At 38.1% G+C, this 22,303-nt stretch overlaps 1 protein-coding gene across 2 annotated transcripts in view; it reads right to left on the bottom strand.

Moving 5' to 3' along the window:
* The window catches only part of Vapa (VAMP associated protein A), a 32,309-nt gene that overhangs the window by 4,730 nt on the left and 5,276 nt on the right, over positions 1–22,303 (bottom strand). The window contains exons 2-5 of one of the 2 annotated variants that reach the window (XM_021653530.2): positions 10,862–11,014; positions 9,275–9,378; positions 8,400–8,480; positions 3,192–3,314 (exon numbers count right to left, since the gene is read on the bottom strand). In XM_021653530.2, coding sequence (XP_021509205.1) covers positions 3,192–3,314; positions 8,400–8,480; positions 9,275–9,378; positions 10,862–11,014 — 461 coding nt within the window. The remainder of the gene's footprint in view (positions 1–3,191; positions 3,315–8,399; positions 8,481–9,274; positions 9,379–10,861; positions 11,015–22,303) is intronic. The other variant, XM_021653531.2, reaches the window with a different exon arrangement.

Here is a 22,303-nt window from a genome sequence, read left to right as displayed (position 1 = left end):
CACAGACTCCTATGCTAATTTTCAGTACTGGAGCAAAACTTGAGATAAAAAGATCATTCTGTCAGCCTAAGGTTGACTACAAAATTATATGAAGCTAATAAATAATTTCAATGGCTTTTAAAATAAAGTTTCAATTCCCCCCAGAAAAATATATATGCTGGGTGTGATGTACCCTGAATTCAAGGCCAACCTGGTCTACATAATAAGTTATCAGTACAGCCAGGACAAACATTATAACCATCCTTACTATATTATTAACCAAACAAACTACTGTTTATAGTATCCTCCTGTATCTTTTTAAACTTTCTTTATTCATTCCCCACTCCTACAAAGTTTCTCTTGTAGTCCTGGCTGTCCTCACATGGATCTTGAACTCACACCTGCCTCTGCCTCTTTGAGTGCTGGGATCAAAGGCTTGCGCCACCATGCCCAACTCTGTTCCTGCTATTTTTTCATATTCATTTTATAAAATGTGTAAGGCCCTTGGTTCAACCCCCCCCAGTACTACAAAATAAAAAAGCTAGCATTCATGTAACTGTACAGATGCACATCCTGCTTTAGACTCTTTTAATTATTTAACACGACACAATGTTTCATTAAATATTTCATTCTGTGACTATCAAAATCATTCAACGTTCTACTTTTGTTAGAAGTCTGATGGGCAACTTCCTATTGTTTAGAATTTATAGCATATTCATAGTACATAGCAGATGCAAAAAAAACAACCTAAATTATGCATCTCTTAATATCTAAACATATAAAACTTGGAATAGTTGGGGATCAAGAGAGAAAGCTGAGTCTTCTGTGGGTACACTAACCAGGTGACTAGGTAAGTACTTACTAATGGGACCTTCCTCAGTGAGTTTGGCTGCAGGAAGCCAGCTTGTTCTTTATTTAAAGTTACTTCAGATTGATCCAGAAAAAGGAAACTGTTCTTAGGACCAGGAAATGAGCAAATAAAAAGATTCAACATGCCATGACTCTTACCAACAAGAGTAAAACCATGCTAACACCTCAAGTTAAAATATGCTAAAAGTCAAGGCAAGATGTCATGACAACAGACCAGTATGTTATACATTTTCCGCTATTTTATATCCTTTTACCTATCCTGCAGCAGTCCCATAAGGATTTCACATTCAGTAACTTTGTAGGAGGCAATTAGAAGGGAAAAGTGAAACCCATGACAGAGCAGGCATCTGCAATGATGCTCTAGGAGAGGAGCTAAAGAACAGTCTTCTCACTCCCTTGAGTAAAGGTGTCAACACATAAGGGTGGTGTACAGCAAAGGTCACAGCTATGGCTGTGCTGTCATAATTAAAATCTGGGAATTGAAAATATCTGAAAAACAAGGCTCCCTACATTTTTTTTTCTTTCTCCTCTAAGAGCAAATATATGGCTTCTCTAGGCCCTTGGTCACAAAAAGTAAGTAATTCCAAATTACAAAGGCAAACAGATATTTAAACAAGGTTGGTTCGTTTGTGACAAGCCTCATATGTAGCCCACTAGCCTGGAACTAGCTTTCTGGCCAGTTAGCCCTGAACTCACAGAGCTCTGCTTGCCTCTGCCTCCAAGTGCTAGGATTGAAGGTGTGCACCACTACACCAATAAACCCGGCTAATGAAAGGTATTTAAAGGCTTATCGGGTGCCACAGACAGTGCAGTAGTAAAGAGCACTGGCTGCTCTCCCAGAAGACCTGGGTTTGATCCTCAGACCTACATGGTGGCTCATATTCAGCTGTAACTCTGGCTCCACGGGCCCCAATGCCCTCTTTTGACCTCTACTGGCATAAGCCACATGTGGTGCACATACATAAATATAAGCAAAACAACCACATATAAAATGAAAATTAAAAAAAAAGCATTAAAGCATTGTTAGTATGCAATACTCTTCTAAACCAAATGGAAGTATAAGAACCTATAGCATTTACCTATTAATCTTAACAGTATTTCTAGTAATAAATTCTAAAAAGAATTATACAGAATTCATTCCACCAACAAATCCGGTTAACTTAACCCTATTAGCATTCAAGCACATAAATGCAGAGTTCAACTATGACCTCATTTTGGTCACAATTTTTTTTTTCTTTTTGAACCCTGGATATTGCAAGTAAACAAAGGACAGTTATAAAGGTTATTATTCTTGTATTTGACAACAAAATAATTTTATTTTTCTTTCCTACAAGCCAAATGCTTTTTGAAAAGCAGTGTTTGTTAGCTCCTATCTTTACTACTTACTAAGTATCTATTATGATAATTCAAACAAAAATCATATTCAATTCTATTTTTCAAAGAACACATACAGGTTATTTATTTCTCCAAATCAAGAATAAAATACAATTTTCATGCAGCCTACATCAGTTCCTGCCTTCAGGTTACTGCCCCAGAAGGCGGAAAGACAGCATGGTGGAAACCCTGGACCTACGAAAAATCACAACACAGCAAGGCAAGCTACAAATCTTCTCACTCTGTATAGAATGTCAAAAGGCTATTTGGATGTTGCACTCCTTCCAGCTTTGTGGACTGCAACATACTTCTTGTTCCTGGACTGGCTCTACTTCATGTATACAGTTTTCCAGAGCAGGCATCCCATAGCTTTGACAGCTCCAACGTCTTGGAGTCTCCAGTGCAATCCAGACTATACTTTCACAACTCTGTGCAATGGCCTCTCTGGGCTTCCATATAGGGACAATTCTCAAATTCAATTTTCAGCATGTGCTCCCCAAATCTAAATTCACAGGAAAAATTACACCAACTTAAATACTGTCTACACTTACTTATGCCCAGCTCAATACTGTGACTCTACTCAGAATTGTCTGTGCTTCTCGGTTCTATTGTCATTTTAAATACAGTTTAAAATTTTAATTCTGGGGCTGGTGGAGCTTAATTAATTAGCACAGGGCTAGTGTACAGACAGCCCTGGGCTCTACCCCCTTTGCAGAACCATGGATAGTGGCCAACACCTGTAATCTCAGCATTTATAAGTTGAAGCAGAAGCATAAAAAGCTCAAGGACATCCTTGGGCTACACAGTGAGTTGAGAGGCCAATCTAAGCAACATGAGACCCTGTCTCCAAAACAGCATTTTTCAAATTCTAACTGTTTATTAATACACTCAATTATGTATATGCTTGGTATCTACATTAACTTACTAACACTAGTAGACTCCTACTTCTGTTAGCTCCTATGACAAACCTGCTTCACTTGTTTTAGTTCCCTGGGATCGTTCTTCATGTGGTAACTGGCAGGTGTTGCGACTGTACTGCTGACACTGCTCATTGAAGTGGCAGCTGTAGCAATCCCTGACGAAGCTTTACCCTGAGGTAGCATGGGAAAAATATTCTCAGATTCACACCAACTGATTTCTCCTGTATGATACTGGAAACAACTAACAGAAATAGCTTTAGCCCATAAAATACTGACATCTTATTCTGTAAAAATAACTAATGCATCAGAAACAGAACAGAAAAACAAAACATTTCTGAGCTAGCTTTTCATAAATATTTCTACACAAAATTAGATATATCCTGTTTGCATATCTTCATTTATAAAAATGTACATACTTAAATTTATGCTAAGTTCATACTGTCCTAAAGAATATTTACTTCTACCTTTAATCCTGTGACTTAAAAAAAAAAAAAACTAATACTTGTCATTACCTGAAAAATATTCAATTTCATGTTCTCTTAGCCTTTACACTTTACATGAATTTTTGTTCCCATTAAGCACCACCCCCCACAAATACACACAAGGTCAATAAAAAACTCAAAGATTCATATAACATTATGGTTATCCTACTACAATTCCAGTTCTCTACTTACCTTTTAAACTCTCTTAATATAGTTAAAAAATAGTAACTCAAAAAATTTGGCACAAAATAATATTTAACAGGCATCCCCTAGTCTGTTTCAACACAAAGCACGTATACTGAAATACAAAATGCCATTGTAAAAATGCTCCTGAACTCCTGCCCTATTCAGTTCCATTGCCGTCATTAAAGCAAATTAGCTTTTGCAAAAAATACCTCTCAGATGTTATGTCTAGAAAGTGTCAAGCAGAGTTAAGGCTTTCAATATTTTAAAAATCTAAATTCATACTGAATAAGTTATAAAATATCGTAAAGCCTCACTCCATCGTTAAAAATACCACCAGTAACTGAGTCAGAAACAGTGTGGGGCATGCCTTTAATCCAAGCAGTTGAAAGGCAGAGGCAGGAGGATCTCAGTGAGTTCAAGGCCAGTCTGGTCTACATAGTAAACTCCAGGACAGCCAGGACTCCAGAAGAGAAGCTGCCTCAACAAAACAAAGGACAGAATAAAAGCCACCAGTTAAGTGGACACTGAGTATTCCATAAGATAAAGCAGACAATAACTAAGAAGGGCTAAATTTTATAGGGCGTCATTTTAGAAACAAGTCACCAATTTGCGTCATGTACCTGAAAGGCTCTTCAGTGAACAGTTCTCCTGAAGACACTGAAGACACTTTCCTTAGTAAAGAAAATGTGCCTAGGCAAACACCAGCTGTTACCTAGCACTAGAGCAAATGACACAGATGACTATACTCAACAACAGTACTATCTTTTTTCTGCTGTCCAGAAAAAAATAATAATGTCTCCTTTTAAACTAAATTTACATTTCCTGGGTTTACCCTAATTATAAAACAAATATTTTAGAGCTCCCCCCCAAAAAAAATCCATACACTAATGGTAGTTCAAATACATTAGAACTGCTATTTTAAAAATAACTTCCTAAAAACCAAAACAAGAATTAAAACACTATACTTCTAAAGCAAACTGTTTGCTTGCTACCTTATGATATGATCTCTAAACCTGAATCATTTCCTTATAGTGTCAAATCCTAAAATTCTAAGAAATCAACAAAATAACATGTTTCCCTTCCCCTGCTTCCAGAACATGAGAACTACCCAAACAAACAGCATACCTAAAAAGATCAAGATTCCTCATCAGGTGTGGTATGCTTAAACAGCATGTGCTTAAACGCTTGACTGTTCTTTTGCGGAACACTTCCAACTGTCGTCCAGTTCCCACTTCTTGAGTAGCTGGGAATGCAGGCCAGTGAGCCTTCACCCAAGTTTAGGTGGTGCTGTGATCTAAGTCGAGGCACGGGTACACTCAACCTGCCACCTACCCCACCATGTCTCATCTTCTATGTGAATCTTGAAATGGGAATTCTAAACGTTCAAAAATACCTGCCAACTATCATAAGGGCTCATTCCTCAACTACATTGTGCATTCAAAATGCCAAGAGAGGACAACCGTCAAAAGTTTGAGTGGGTTTTGGACAATCCTGGGACAGAGTAAGACCCTGTTTTCTAAAACAACAAATCAAAAATTTAACAGCAAGGTTAAGGACCATGATAGTTAGAAACTATTTCTATGCTTATGTCAAAACAGTACTTCAGGAAGTCTTTCTAAGGATCTGCTACACACTGTCTTAAAAATCACTGCCATGACTAGTGCCCTCTCTGTCATCTTGAAATGCCTTCTCCGAAAGGACCCAGAGTTTTGTCTGGTTTGGTCTGGTAAGAAAAGACCTAACTACTCTGTAGCACAAGCTGAGCTCATAGCTGATACTCATAGCAATCTTCCTGCTTCCACTTCCGAAGTACTAAGATTATAGACATGAGCAGCCAATGCCACCTTTCTAAAGTTTAAGAAATGATTTAAGTCTAAGCCTAGAAAAGTACTAGCCAGGTTAAAAGTTCCTAACAGGCTGGAGAAACGGCTCAGAGGTTAAGAATATTGATTGTTCTTCAAGAGACCTGGGTTAGAGCCCCACCATCCCAAGGCAGCTCACAACCACAAGTTCTAGGGGCTGAATACCCTCATCTAGACTCTGTGGGTACCAAAGCAAAACATGTAGTACACAGGCAAACATGAAGGCAAAACATGCCTACACAAAATAAAAATAAAGTTGTTGTTTCTTTAAACAAAGTTCCAAAGTCAGTGAGGATTGAAAGACTCATCTCTGGTCAAAATACTGAGAACATATGGTTGTCAGATGACAAAATCATAAACAAGACAAACACTCAATCCCCTCCACAGATTCAGGAAAAAAAAGATAAGGAGCAGAAAAAATGTAAATGCTCAAAGAATGGGAACACAGTGAAGCTCAGATTTCCCAGCAGGTCACAAGCATGGCACTCTTCAATTTATAGCAGCTTTGACTACCTACACAAGCACTCCACAAAACTGAGCATGCCAAAACACTGCCACATAAAGATACAAAGCTCACAGAGTCCCATGCCATCTCAAGAATTCATGCTTGGCTAATTGTTAATGGAGAAGTATTTGTCTTCATTGTCATTAGTAAGGCGAACAGGAGCCCTGTAAACAAAATTGCACCATCCTCCTGTAAACAACCTTAATGAAAAAGACATGAAAGTAGGAAAAGGGAAGGAAACTTGAGTGGGCAGAAAAATAGGGTAACAAGAGATGAACATGATCAAAATATGTATGTATATGAAAATATAACAATGAATTCTATTTATATGTAACTAGTATATATAATAATAAAACACTAAAAACTAAAGGTCACTAATGATTACTTGGGTCAAAGTGCTAAGAACTAAATTGAAAAGCCTCCTAACCAACCAATCGAAGAATAATAATGTAGTAATTAAGCCAGGGGGTGGTGGCACAAACCTAAAATCCCAGTACTCAGGAGGCAGAGGCAGGTGCATCTCTGTTTCAGCCACCCTGGTCTACAGAGTGAGTTCCAGAACAAAGCAGAAACCCTGCTTTAAAAGCATGTAGGTAGGTCCACAGATTATTAGATACAGAAATAGGGAGATAGAGAAAGTATAAGACAGATGATATAGTAACAATATGACGGAGCACACATGCTTATCTGAACGAGTGTGTGTGTGTGTGTGTGTGTGTGTGTGTGTGTGTGTGTGTGTGTGTGTGTGTAAGAGAAAGAGAAAGAGGGGTTAACAGGTCCATGTATGTGGAAGCCAGAGGTTATGGCTGATGTCTTCCTCAATTTCTTCCTACCTTATTTTCCTAGAGGCCTCTCCCAGAACCCAGGATTTACCAGTTCAGCAAGGATGGAGAGTAGTGAACTCCTGGTAACTGTCCCTTCTCCAGTGGAGACAGCAGTTAGAATGCCTGGTCAGTGAGCTCAAGATACACACAGCACCTGTGGTGCTTTTTATATGAATGCTAGGAACTGAAACTAGTGCCTGATGCACTTTACCAACTGAGCCATCCCTCCAGCTCCTGAACGTATGCGACAGATGGACAGATAAGACAGACAGATATATAGCTAGGGATAAATTATATTGCAAGTAGAGGAGAAAGGGAGGGAGACAGAGGGGAGAGCTCATGTATGAGAAATATATTTGTAAGTAGAGGGAAAAAAGTTGAAAAGGGATCACAGAGGGAGATCCAGGAGGAAAAGTGGACATATATGATCAAAATACATCAGCTATTTATAAAATTCTCCCAAAAAATGAAGAAAAACAATTTGTAACTAAGCCAGGCATGGTGATGGACACCTTTAATCACAGCAGGCTGCCTGGCTCACATGGTGAGTTCCAGGACAGCCAGGGCCTGTCTGTAGAGCACTCGTTTCTCAAAGTATCCTAATAATAAAAACATATTATCACCATAATATAACAACATTAAATGAGTTATCAGACCAAATCATTATTTTCACACTCTCACCTTCATTGACATTTGAACCAGACTGTCACAAAGACTGCCTATGTTAAAAAAGCTGGTGTCCCTCCAAACTGCTCAGTTCTGACAACTTCAAATGTCTTTTTATTGTTCCTAGAGAACAAGTAAACTGTCCCTGGAGAGAAATCACCTACTGCTGCACATTAATGCTATGCACTTACTGACAGCAAAGACGGTAACATCTGCAACCACCACCAAAAACAAATCTACTTTGATCAAGCCTCTAGAATGCAGCTTCCAATGAGAACTATTAGAACAAGAAGACATGAGGACAGCATCACAGAAACCTATCTTTACTGTGTGACTGGAGAGAGGTCTCCATGGTTGAGAGTAGGTACTGCTCTTCCGGAGGCCTCAAGTGCAGATCCCAGCCAGCTTCAAGTGGTTCACAACTGCTTGTAACTCTAGCTCCAGGGGAATCCAACACCCTGTTCTGACTTCCACCCACAAGCAGATGGCACAGACATACAAATTAAAATCTTAAAATAAAACAAAACAAAAAAACCTAGCATGCAGCAGAGGCTATAGACAAATCTAGTTTATTTATTAGTTTTGGAAGAGCAAAGCAAAAATAAAACCACTAAATTAAAGAAATAAATCATAAAATTCAAATAGCATTACCAAGCTTTTTTTAACTTAAGTCTCATAACATGACTAGCTACCCCAGGTCCAAAAACAATTATCTGATAGTTCTTACTTACCAGTTTATCATTTTCATTCGGCATTTCAAATACACATCTCAATTTAGAATCCATTAATTCATCAGGTTTTGCTTCTTTCCACTAAAAAAGAAAAAAAGGAGCAAAACAAAAAATCCAAACATGAGATAAGAGAGATGATTGTGGCAAATAGGTTTTAGCTACAGGGACAACTGAAGTCTGAGTTCGGTGGCTTAGAAAACTGGTAAGCTTGTGGCTCAGCTGGAATCAAGGCTGGAGTACTTGCAAATCGCCTACAATCATCTGCCAATGTCACTGGGTCTCTAGAAAATCACAGACCTACAATCTCCATCAATTAAAATTACACTAGGATTGGGCCCATGAGATGGCTCAGCAGGGAAAGGCACCTAGTGCCAACACTGATGACCTGAGTTCAATCCCAGGAACCATATGGTATGGGAGAATGGGAGAACCAACTCCACCCAAGCTGTCCTCTGACTAAAATAGGCTTCCTCATGCACCAAAGAAAACAAACAAACAATGTAATGAAAAGAATGACAATGACAACAGCAATACATGTGACTTTCTTCTTCACTTTGTGGCCTACGCCTTCAATCCCAGCACTCAGGAGGTAGAGGCAGGATCTCCACAGGTTCAAGGCCAGCCTGGTCTACAAAGATGCAAAGCAGGCAGGACTATTACACTGAGAAACCCTGTCTTGAAAAACCAAAAAACAGAACTAAACATAAAACAACCCCCCCCCCCCAAAGAACAGTATTTCTAGAGTTTTTAGCTCTTTATCATTTTGTTCTGATATTTAATTTTTGGCAAGGAAATCAGGATTGTGGAGAGCTGAACAAACTCAAAAGTTTAAACTGCATCTCCAAAAATAATGTCTGTACAACTTCTACACTTACCACAGCTTCCATATCTGAAATGTTTGGTGGAGCAAAAATTGTCTGTACCATGAACTTATGTTTACTCTTTTCATTCGGATCATAATCAAAGGGCTGTAGCATTACTAAACAGAAAGAAAAGAACATTATCTTCTACATTTTATCTCCTATTGCCTTAGTAATTCACAAATTTAAAGGAAATCAAGACAGGTTCAAAAATTCAAAAATATTCACTCTCAAGATCCACAATCACCTTGATAATTTTCATTTATTATTCATTTTACACTGATTTTAATTTAGACAACTGAGACACTGTTTTAATAACTAGTTTTTCTAAACTGAATTTTAAACAACTACTCAGAGTGTGTTCATTTGTTTAAATCTAATTTTAGGATAACAAAGGAAGTCATAACTTCTTGATGTTCAGACTTTCTTCTGGAATCCCAATTGCATTATATATATTATATATATGCCTCTAGACCTGACTAGCCTGTTACAAGTTTTAGGTTCCAGGAGTTCAATCAGCATGCTTAATTTATGTGACATAAATCCAAGATCAGAGATTATAAACAATAAATCAGTAATTACTAAGAATGTATATGGAATCTTGCAGCCAGGTTCTAGTTTAAATATCCCCACTAGCCCTTAAATAATTCATTATTTTAACATTCTATATGCTTGAAAATAAAAGCTGTAGAATTATCTTAAAATTTTAGGAATATTATCAGGAGTCACCATTGGTTTTAATACATGCATTTCTTATGCCATACTCCCCAAACTGAGCCTGTGGTCTGAAACAACAAATAGATTGAATCCATGTGTTTTTTCCTGCTCCCTTTGTAATTAACAAAAGCAGGAGTTGAGAACTATTGCAGAAAAGAAAAAAAAAAGAGGAAAGAAAAGAAAGGAAAAGAAAAAAAGAAGAGAGAAAAGAAAAGAAAGGAAAAGAAAAAAGACAAAGTAAGTCTCTGTGTGAGTACAGGGACGCTCTCCCACAAGTTACATGGAGCCACACATTCTCAGACTTGCAACCATGGTAGATGTTGTTCAGTAGCACTGTCTCTTTAAAAGGACTGTCTGAGGAAGGAATGGACAGTTTATAGAGGGCATGGTCAATGGCACCAGCAGATCCTAATGAACTACTGTAAGCAATACACAGAGGGAATTAACAGCAGTGCAGTGTTCAAGGCAAGATACTGCTGGCATTTACACTGAAAGGAATACACTCATCTGATTCTGATTTTATAAACAGGCCCATAACAGGTATATATTTTTAAGCAAAACACCAAAACACTTCTGCAGTTGCACAAAACATGACTTAATCATAAAACACTGTCATTTTCAAAGAGGTAGTAAGAACACAGAATATGGTGGTAAGCTACAGAAACGCCTAACAGATGTGAAGTTTCATACTGACAATAACTAATCATATGCCCACATACAGGATCAAAGTGAGAAAGCTTAAGAAAGTTTCTGTATGGCAAGATACCCAAAAAACACCTTTAAACAAAAAACTGAAGCCAAATAATAATAAACAGATTAAATAACAACAGGCACGAATGTCAATATTCCAAACTGCAAAAGTCTAGGTAGGACATGAACTGCTACCTGAAACAGTCACAGTTGACCCTGGGTCAATAATTCCACTGTTGGGCCTCACACAGTACCGGCGAGGTGCTGTAGTCTTCACTTTGAAACACACTTTTCTATCCGATGGGTTTCGCAATTTAAGATTTGTAGTGACTACATCTGTGAAGGGGCCTGTAAGGTTTAAAAAGAAAAAGAAAGTTAACTGGATTCACAATAAAAATATAATTCAAGATGAAATTAATATCATCTCAATTCTACTTTCTACAGAAAATAGGAATGGTCTTTTTTTCATCTTTTGGTGATTTCATCCATGAAGTAACTCTCTGATGTCAGTTCTTTCATTTTGGTTGCATTTATGTTTGTGTGTTGTACATATGAGCACGTGCATGCCACAGTGCCTATGTGTAGATCAAAGACAACCTTTCAGAACTGGTGTTCTCCTTCCATTCTGTGGGTACCAGAAACCAAAATCCAGTCCTCAGGTTTAGCAACAAGCATCTCTCCCCAGTGAGCCCTCTCAAGCCACAACTGTACTCTTCTAGCATGCTCATGCCACATCACATGACTGACACAATTTCCCAGTGGTCTTCACCAGTGCTTATGGTTCACATTCACAAAGCCAACTCTGTCACTAAAGACACTAAAACCAGTACTCACGCCTCACAATTCATTCACTCAAACGTGTTAAGTCTTATGAGTAGTATGTCATATGCTCTATCATCTTAAAGCCTTAGTTCTGTACTCAACAAAATGACAAGAACATAGAATTTAAAAAACCGATCTACCTCTGCTTAGCCAGTATAGCCTCATTTTTTTTTTTCCAATGGGCTATGTGATGTGAAGATAAACCTATTTGTATTGGCCAAGACAAATTATACAGTTTAGTCTGCATAGCCAAGAATTCTTTATTGGTTTGAAGCCAAAACAGAAAACTTAAAAACACATCAAATAGAAAATAACCCTACACCATTAACTACTCCCCAAAACAATTTTAAATGGTCCTTTAAAAGTCCATTTTATGCTTTTTGATTTTTACTTGTCGAAGAAATGATATTGATTATCTAATCAGAACACTCACCTAGCACAGCTGTAATCCCACATTCAACCACCAGCACCAAAAAGGGGAGGAAAAAGCTAAGACGTCTGAAATACAAAACAACTATCATGAAAGCCTACCTACTTTTTACTTGTCTGTTTTCACACGCTCATTTGGCTGTGTTATTTAGAGTACATGTCTACATGCAGGGGATGTTCAGGAGTCAATGCTCTCCTACCATGTGGGCTCAAGGGACTGAAACAGCACTCTTCAAGCTCAACTGCAAGCTCCCTTACCCACAAAGTTACCTTCTGACCTCTTTATTTAACTCTTAAACAAAAATCATGTTTTTAAAACTTCAGAACAGCCATATTTTGAAATTTGGGTTAAAAAAATTCTCCAACCATGTCCAATAAAGTTTGACTGAGTGTTGGAAACTGTCTACAACAAAGACTTCCAGAGGATAGAAGACTTCCAAGGAGATAGAAACAAACAGGTGTGCCTAATGCATAACGGGGGGAGGGGGGAGTACTTCACAAAAGTGGAAAAATTTTAAAAGTGCTTAGATCAAGACTTGAGAAGTAAATTTTTATTTTGAGGTATTGTTTCATTATAAGCTAATCATTCATTCTGTAGACTATCTTACACCCTTCGTTGCTCCTCAATTGCTTGTTTTTGAAAAACAGATGATTTATCATCTCTACAACACAACTAACCAAGATAAAAGAGGACCACCCCCTACCACTTGTCCACTTTACCTCCCAAATCCACAGCATGAAGGGTAGAAGTAACCATATCTGAAACAGATGGAGCAAGGAGTGCCCTCCCTAACTAACAATGTCAGTGCCCATAAATCACAGCAGCAACTGTGAGTTTGTAGTGTGGCAGGCCTTCACACCTGACCCTGACCACCCTGTGCACGACTGTAAAATTAAACTATATGACTGTAAAATAACTATATGATATTTTTAATCAACAAATTCCTAGTAATTGTGTTCCGAAAAAGAGTACTTAAATAACCCAGTAGGAATTATATTTTCTAAACATAAAAATGCAAAGATGAGATAATACATCAAAAGGAAAAAGAATCTCTCCAAAACAAAATGCTTAACTACACAAATTAACCTTATGAAAATAATATCATAAATCCTGTAAGACCACCTAAAAGGTACAGTGAAGATTGTTTTTTCCAGTGTATCCCTCTAGGCAAGCCTCAGTCATCTGGCCAACATTTTTAAGCCAAAGAATTCTTTAGGAATCTGAAGAAAACTCTAAGCTTCCTTAAAAGGATGCATAGGTGTTATGCACAAAAACTTAACACAGAGAGCCGGCTGCAGTGGCACACACCTCTAACATCAGCCCTCAGGTAGGCAGAGGCAGGTGGGCAGATCTCTGGTCTGTAGGCCAGCCTGCTCTACAAAGCAAATCCAGCACAGCCAAGGCTACACAGAGAAACCCTGTCTTGAAAAACCAACCCCCCGGCTGCCCCCCCAAAACAACAACAACACTGAATTCATAAAAACTACAACTGTTAAGAAAGCTGTTATCACCCTACTACCCCCCCAAAAACACACACAATACCTTTACACCTCAGGAAAAAAGTATATATCTATAAACAGAAGGTGCTACAAGCTACAAACATAAAGACACAAAATATTTTCCCTTGGCACCAGGTGCAACAGGAGGAAAGGGGATATAAAATGGTAACATTGTGCAATGCCAGTGGTCCCACAGAATGATCAGAACTCCAAGGTTCCTCCTGCTAGCATGTGGGTCTTGAATGTCCCCCAAAGGCCTACTCTCCAGTGTTAACTACTGGGAGGTGAGAGTATCCTTAAGAGGGGCCCCAATGAGAGGAAACCCCCTGTTCTGACTCTGAACACCAAGCACACACACTAGCAAAGCATTCATACACAGAAAATCTAAAAATTAAAAAAAAAAATTTAAGGAATTCTGACTATGGTTCTAAAAAGAGCCATTCAAAATTTTAAAACTTTCATCCATAATGATATGAATTACTACCAATAAAATCTTTAGTTGTCAAGCTACAAAAAAGAATCAACCAGGGGTAGGAAGCACTTTGTTTTGTCCTTTATTATGATAATTTTCATAACAAAGCTGAAATAATTACACTATGAACACTCACATACATACTCGGATTTGATTCTACTCATATTGTGCTATTTCAGACATTTTCTATCCAACCCTTTGGGCACACAAGGCTTCAAGAGCCTACAGCACCTCTACATGTCTTCCTATCCTCTCAGGGAGGTGTTAAGCAGAGAAGTCTTATGGGATAACATCTCCTTCCTGAGGACCAGATAGGGCATGTTTACCGCCCCAGATACCCTGCAACGAAGTCCAGGAAACGTCCGTGAGAATGCCATTAAGATTAAGGTCCCTTAAGCTCAGGGTTTCTCTGCTCTCATGCAAAACCACTCTAAGCACAACTCCAATTGAAGGCCTTGTCACCCACTTTGGAACCTAGGGTGACTAAGAATTACAGAAGCTCTTGCAGGGCTGTGAACTGCAAAGTCATCAAGTCTTCTAACACCCATGACACTGAAGCAAGCGAAATGTCTTCACAGCTGCTTACAAGGCTTTTTTTCTCAGTTTTTCACTAGGCTACTCAGCCTGTTAGTGGCTTCTACATAACAGCACAAAGTTCAATACCAAATAATGCACTTTAAAATGGAATCATAGCTGGTTATACAATTCATATGAAATTATATCCATACACTACTTTATGATATTTCACATTTTTCCTACTATATGGATGCCTTGTCCCATTCTTTCAATTACACCATAGCCTCCTAAGGAAACATTTAATTCACTGTTGACTAAGTTAACAAGCTTTGAGTCCTTGTGCTATTCAATACATATATGTTGAATTACCATATGTCGTTAGTCATTTTTACACAAGAAAAAAATAAAAGGCAAAAGTATACATGTTTTGCTTCAAATGGTAATTCTTGTTTTTCATAAACCATTCTGGCCTTACATTTTTATTCTTTGTCCATACTGCCCCTTTACTGTGCTGCTATCAGAACACAAAAGGTAAAAATCTTGTCTAAGCCCCCTCACCATCCCCAAATGAGTTCTATTTCTATTCAAAAAAGATTTAGTTAAAACACTGAAAAAAATTTTTAAAAAAAAGCCCCTTATGAAATCTCACTAAAAAAAGAGAACACAGTGATCTAAACTAGCTTTCCAGAAATTATAAAATCCAATCACAAACAGGTTGGTGCATGCCTTTGGCAGAGGCAGATGGATCTGGGCCAGCCTGGTCTACAGAATGAGTTCCAGCATAGCCATGGCTACACAGTGAAACTCTGTCTCAGAAAAACAAACAAGCAAACAAACAAACAAACAAACAAAAAAACCCATACATACACAAAGATCCAATCATATTTAAGGAAGAGAGAGAGAGAGAGAGAGAGACCAAACATCTATTTTAAAGAGTTCACTATTGAAAATGTAGCAAAGTGGTGGCATGGGAAATGAAGCAGAATGAACAACAAAGCCAGGATTACATCCAAGAAAAAGCAAGCACCATAAAAACTCCTTGCCTGCTTGTCTCTTTCAACTAATTGCCTCTGCATGCACTTTTGATCAAATCTCTATAGTCTTGTCTTAAGTGTATAATACCTTAAAGTGTAAAGTTTGTTTACCTCTATCTCAAGGCATAAAAACTCTTACTTGTCAGTTGCATTAAAAAAAAAAAAAAAAAAAAAAAAAAACACCTAAGCTTCCCAGTAGTCAGCTACATATTTTTCCTTTGGTGTAGAAACTGCTTATATAGGACTCCCACAACTGACCAAGGTCCCAGCTCCTAGACACAGACACCAAAATCTGTGGGTGTTCAGGCCTATTATATAAAATGACAAACATATTTTTTACACATAACCTATATACATCTACCACAATTCTATAAAATATATCTAGATTACAATACCAAATACAAGGTTAATACTATGTCAATTGTTATATGTTACACAGTTTATGCATGTTTGATACAGGCTTATTTTTTTTAATGCCTTTTCTTTTGAGTAGTTATTTAAATCTCAAGGTGTGGAATCTGTGGGCCTAGTGTCAACCGTTCAGATTTGATTCTGTTCTAGTGGCTTTGTTTTGTTTTTTTAATCCTAAAACGGCCTAGTGAACCAATCCACAATATCTGGGGAAGAGGGACCATAAACCTACTTGTTTAATCCTATGTGCAGGGACAATTCCCAGAGAAACAAGTAATCACCAAATACATCCACATACATTCTCACAAGAAGCCGGCAACGGATGGCAACATATCACACTTGTATGCAGCTTGACCTAACATTTACAAAGTTGTTACAAATTAGGCTATTTTTTATGCATACTGTTTTGACTACATGTATGTGTGGGTTGGGGTATTAGATTCCCTGGAACAGGAATCACAGACAGCTATGAACTGCCATACGGGTACTGGGAATCGAACCTGGTTCCTCTGGAAGAGCAAGCCAGTGCTCTTAGACCTGAACTATCTATACAGGCCCAACAAATCAGGTTTACTTAAATTTAAAAATTTATTTTGTCTGTGTATGAGACACATGTGTATTGGTGGTACAGTACAAATGGAAAAGTCAGAGGACAATTTGAAAAAGTATGTTCTCTATATGGGTCATGGGATCAAACTCAAGACTGTCAGGCATGGGAACAAGTGTCTTTACCCACTGAGCTATCTTGTCAGACCAGATTAGACCTTAACTACCATTTTAACTGTAAATCAGCATTCCACGTGTTACCTAAACCAAAGAGATTCTCCGAAGATCAATTAATTTGGAAGTAGCACCACAATGGGAACACTCCTAACATAAACTGTGTATGAATATACACAAGGAGTCTGAGTAAGGGTAAGTTTTAAAAAATAAGGGCTGATTACATCAATTGTTTTTGAAGCAATAATCTAGGCAATAAAGATCAATAATAGTCCAAAGTTTCTACGGCAGCTAAGTATTAAATAAACATCCTTAGAGAAAGAAGTGCTTTCTGTGGATGTTTTTCACTAGTGGCCTTTGTGTAAGGCTGTGGATCTGGCAATCTTTGGTGACAGCTCCTGGTATCAAACATGTAAACAAGAGTCATTCCTTTACAATTTCTTTGTGTTATGTTTCTGTTATCAGAGTTTGACAAGTCATTCCCTTTTGAGTGTAACTTACACAGATGTTACACAACTAATCTTTATAAAACTTTTCCTGTAAAACTGTAGAAAAATTTAATCTACTAGTGAAAACTATATAGGACAAATGAATCCTTCTAATTAATCTCCCAAAGGTGTCAGTCAAATCAATAAATTATTTAAATTATACTTATTATACCTATTATATATTCACTGTAGCAAATCTCAGAAAACAAAAAATTGATAAAAACCCGACACACTAATCCCAATAGAACTAAATATTGAGAGCATTCTTCCAGCCTTTTTTCTGTTACAATAAATGCTTATGTACCAACCAGTTTATCACCACAAGCAAGACAACTGTGATACAATACAATCTATGAAATACACTTTGCCAAAAATACTGAAATCCAAGAGTAATCAAGCCTCTTTAATCAAACACAAAGCTTACAGAAATATTAATACATCTAAATACAAGACTGTCTATTAGACAACTGATATGGTCTTCTCAACAAATCCATCACACAACTTAATTACAGGAACAGAAAAAGACAGCGAGAAACATTAGCACTCAGCAACCTAACGCAACGCACATGTTGAAAGAAACAACTGAAACCAGTAGTACAACTGGAAAAATTTCAAGACTGATTAGACGCTATTAAAGATTTCCTGTTGGGTTTTAAATAAGAATATCATGATATGCCAAGAAAACGTTTCCTTTTTTGTTAAGAAATTTTACAGACTCAAATAAGGAATGAAACGTTAGGTCCTAGAATACTTGTTTTAGAAGTACTTAGGCAACCACTAAGGATGTATGTCAGTCAGTAGCAGAATGTTTGCCTCAGAGGCATAAAGCCTGAGGCTCAATTACAGCGCACCTCCCCACTCCAGAAAGGCAAACAAAAATATACAAGTAAATCAAGATATTAACAAATATGTTTAAATTATTAAGTCACATTTTAAAGAGGCATACACTTGGAAATTTTCCTAAGTTTAAAATTTTGAGTGATCTGAGTCACATTTCAGTTATGGTTAAAGTAGGTTTAACAAGCATTTGCAAATAATAGTTCTTTTAGGTTTAGGTTTCTTCTAAAAACAACTTTTCATAATTCTAAGAAAGCCAGATCCTCCATCTCAAAAAAGTAAGTAAACCTTCACATGACAGTCTTTCAAAAGACATAAAGCCAACAAGGAAGAGATCAGAAGTGGCCAATTTAGGAAAGAAAAAAAAAAAAAAGGATGTCTCGCCAGCAGGGTCCCTTCACAAAGCATTTCTGTGTGGTAAAAAGGCTTTTAACCAGGAATGTGCACACCTTTAACCCTAGCACTTAGAAGGCAGAGGCAGGAGCACCCTGAGCTCTAAGCCACCCAAAGGCTACAAAAAGAGTGTCTTAAAAAAAAAAAAAAGGCTGTAACAGAAAACTCAAAAGGTTAAGGGAGGAATGATGGGGAGAAAAAGGTCAAAGGACGCAAAGTAGCGCATGTGCAGATGAACACCTATATTCTAGAGATTTAACAGTACACATGACATTCAACTATGCTGTATCTGGATTCCTGCTCTATGACAAAGCTTTAACTAATGAGGGGGGAGGGAGTTAGGGAAAGAGAGAAGAGGTGCAGGAACAAACTGACTGCTTCAGTCATGCAGCCACTTACTACCTACCCATGACATCATGTTAGGGATCTGAGATGGATTATATTGTCAACTTGACAGGATCTAGAACTACACCAGTGAGGGGTGTCCAGGTTAGGTTAGCTGAGGTAGGAAAACCCTCATCAAATGTGAGTGGCATCATTCCACAGTTCAAATCCTAGACTATAAAAAGGAGACAGACAGGTAAGCACCAGAATTCACCATCACTCTGCTTCCTGACTGAAAATTCAACGTGACCTTGAACTCCTGTCGCCAATTTCCTCGCTATGATGGACTGCATCTCCTAGGACTCTTAAGTTGAATGAAATAAGCCTTTCTTCCGTAGGTTGCCTGTCCTGTTATTTTGTCACAATGATAAAAACCAGTATCTTAAATATGCATAACAAAATTTTGTTTGGGGGGGGTCTGATACACTAAAACAATAGTATTTTAAAAATACCAAATTCTGAAGAACTTAAATCAAGTTTTCCCAATTTTTATACATATGCCTCCTTATCCATGGGAGATATGTCCCAAAACCCCTAGTGGATGCCTAAATATCAAAACCAGAATCAAGTCCTATAATTTAATGCCTTTTCCATTTTAACTAAACCTGTATCACATGCCATACCCACATATTCTTCTCATGTGAGGTACAACAGCAAAGCCAAAGACAATCCCTTTCACTTTTCAAAACTTCATGGACAAGAGGCCTGCCTTTCTTCCTAACATCAGAAAAGAATTTCTTCCTTTCCCTATTAAGCTGAGAACTTTGCACTTAAAAAAACACTCTGTGGCTTCTCTTGGGCATATCCAGACATACTGAAAATGCCAGCCTTACTGTTAATTTTTAGGCCATTTTTAAATAAAATAAGGGTAACCTGAAAACCAATGTTGTAATAGCAACAAAATAAAAAGAAAATGTCTAAGTAACGGGTTGGTGGGCAGCTTTGCAGTATGGAAATAAGTGGCCAAACAGATAGTCAGGTCCTTGGCAAGAAGGAAAGACAACGCCTGGTTTTATCCTGTAACTCAGAAGGAAGCAAATTTAAACTTAAAAACTGTGTCTGGAAATTTTTCCCTTTCTATTTTGGGACCACAGCTGATCCCAATCACAGAAAGCAAAACTTACAAATGAAGCGGGGTACTACTGCATATTTTCCAACTTGATTAAAATGATTTTTAAAGTGATTTTTGTATTTTTAACTGTGTGCAGGTACACATGTGCAAGCATGTGGAAGTCAAAGAATAAACTTAGGTGTTATCAGGAACACCATCCACTTCCTTTGAGATGGTGTCTCACTAGCCTGGACCTTACCAACTAGTCTGGACTGACAGGCCAGCAAGGCCCAGGGATCCTCCTGTGTCTCCAGTGCTAGGATTAGAAGCATGAGCCACCACACCATCCTTTTTACCTGGGTGCAGGAATCCAAACTCTGGTTCTCATGCTGGCAGGTAAGCACTTTACTGACTAAGCCATCTTCCTAGCCTCCCACCCCCTTTCCTTGAGACTGGATTTCATGTAGCCCAGGCTAGCTCACAACTCCAGGTTCTCTTGCTTCCTTCCACCTTTCCAGTGCTAGGATTATAAGCTTGTGGCACCAATGCCAACACCAAGCTAAATGACTTTTTGATACTTACCTGTAGTCACAAACCTTCACAAAAATCTAAGCCACACAATCCCAAATAACCCTACTCATTTTTTTTCTGACTCTACAAAAAAATACAAAAATCAAACAATCCACCTAGTCAACTCTTTTTTTGGAGGGGGGGAGGCGGGCTAGTCAACTCTACAAAAAGCACCCTTAACCTCATTTTTTAGAACACTGAAAATTCAAAATACATGTGTACCAGGCAAGTTAAAAACCCAATTGTAAAAAGATCAAAGTTTTTTTTTTTAAATGAGAGCTGCTATTGCAGATGAAATCACCCCACAAAAATTTAATCAGTCCACATCTAGATAGACTTACAGAACCAAAGGCCTACTCAGTACCTTCTCATTAGTATCGACAAGTTTTGAACATGCCCGTCACACCAGCAGGAACATGGTCTTCCTCCTAGCCCTCTCCCATATACCCCAAAGAAAATGTTACCAGTCTCATCCAGACATTCAGTGCTTCTTAGCTCAGTCAACAGCACCACCGCTCTTCCATTTCATGCGTGCCATCTAAGAAAACATGCCTTCTCTCTTTTGACCTTTCATTATCTCCAACACCACTGTCATCTCTTGCCACAATTGCTGCACCACAACACCTAATTACCTCATTTCTAATACCAATCAGCATAGCTGCCATTAAATATTTCTTTAATGAAACACAAAATACCCTAGCCCAGCTTTATAGCTGGCCCTCCCCGCCAAAAAAACAGGAGTTAAAACACACACACACATACACATGTAAAGACCCTCAGTGGCTTAGGAAAAAAAAAAAAAGAAAAAAGAAACTTCTAACTTGACCTACCAGACCAGAACCACATTTCTACCACTGCTGCCTGGAACCCTTCCAGCTTAATTATATCATAACATCACGTGCTCCTTCCTCCTCCTTCAGGATGCAGCACCTACCTTTTCCTTTCTTCCTCTAGGTCAGTGGTTCTCAACTGTCCTAAATGTTGCTGCCCTTTAATACAGTTTCTCATGTTGTGGTGACCCCAACCATAAGTAGTTGTTGCTACTTCACAACTATAATTTTGCTACTGTTATGAATCCTAATATATGTATTTTTGGAGACAGAGCTTTGCCAAAGGAATCATGCATGGCCTACGGGCTGAGAGCCACTGCCCTAGGTCATTTCTATTTACTATTGGAATCTCAGTTCTCAACTGTCAAAAGGCTTCCCCTACATGTCATCCATCTGAAAACTGGGATCATGACCTTTATAGAATTGCCCCCACAAAAACAGCGACTTCACAATTGTAGCTCCAACACCTAATCCTGACAAATTTATGACTGATTTAATTCTAAAAACAACAAGTTTACAAGCAGAGCTGCATTAAAGTCATATCAACAGAGGTAAAAGATTATAAGTATGCATATGACTAATTACAATGTTACTTAAAAAAAAAATGTATGTTCGGGCCTAAGGGGGAAGGGGACTTGGAATATGTGGGTTTTGAGCTCTCATTTGCTAGAAGCATTCAAATCTAAAGCACATTAAGGATTGTGTAGTCTCTGAGCCAGTGAATGGCTCCATGGGTGAGACATTTGCCACTCAAGCCTGACCTCCTGAGTTAGATCCCAGTGTCCTCTGACCTCCATACACACCACTGCACAAGCAGGCAGACACAGAACCCCCCCCTCCATTCACACACATACACCCATACACTGATAATAATTTTTTCTATCAGCCAGTGGTGGCACACACCCCAGAATTCAGGAGGCTGAGGTAGGCAGATCTGAGTTCAAGGCCAGCCTGGTCTACAGTCCCAGATCAGCCAGAGTTACATGGTGAGACCTTGCCTCCAAAACCAAAAACAGAAAGTAATTGACTGAAGTCTGAAGGAAATTCAGAATTGGGTATACGCCAAAATGTGCAGGAACATAAAGAAAAAAACCTAGTAAGTCTGAATAAGGAAAAAAATTAAAATAAATAAATTCATAGGAAAAAAAGATTTAAGATTTGATATATAACCTGCTGGGTT

This window comes from Meriones unguiculatus, chromosome 15, assembly GCF_030254825.1.
Source record: "Meriones unguiculatus strain TT.TT164.6M chromosome 15, Bangor_MerUng_6.1, whole genome shotgun sequence".
In the NCBI taxonomy this organism is placed as follows: Eukaryota; Metazoa; Chordata; class Mammalia; order Rodentia; family Muridae; genus Meriones; species Meriones unguiculatus.
Note: the sequence above shows the minus strand (reverse complement) of the source record. Positions and strands in the feature narration are given on the sequence as shown.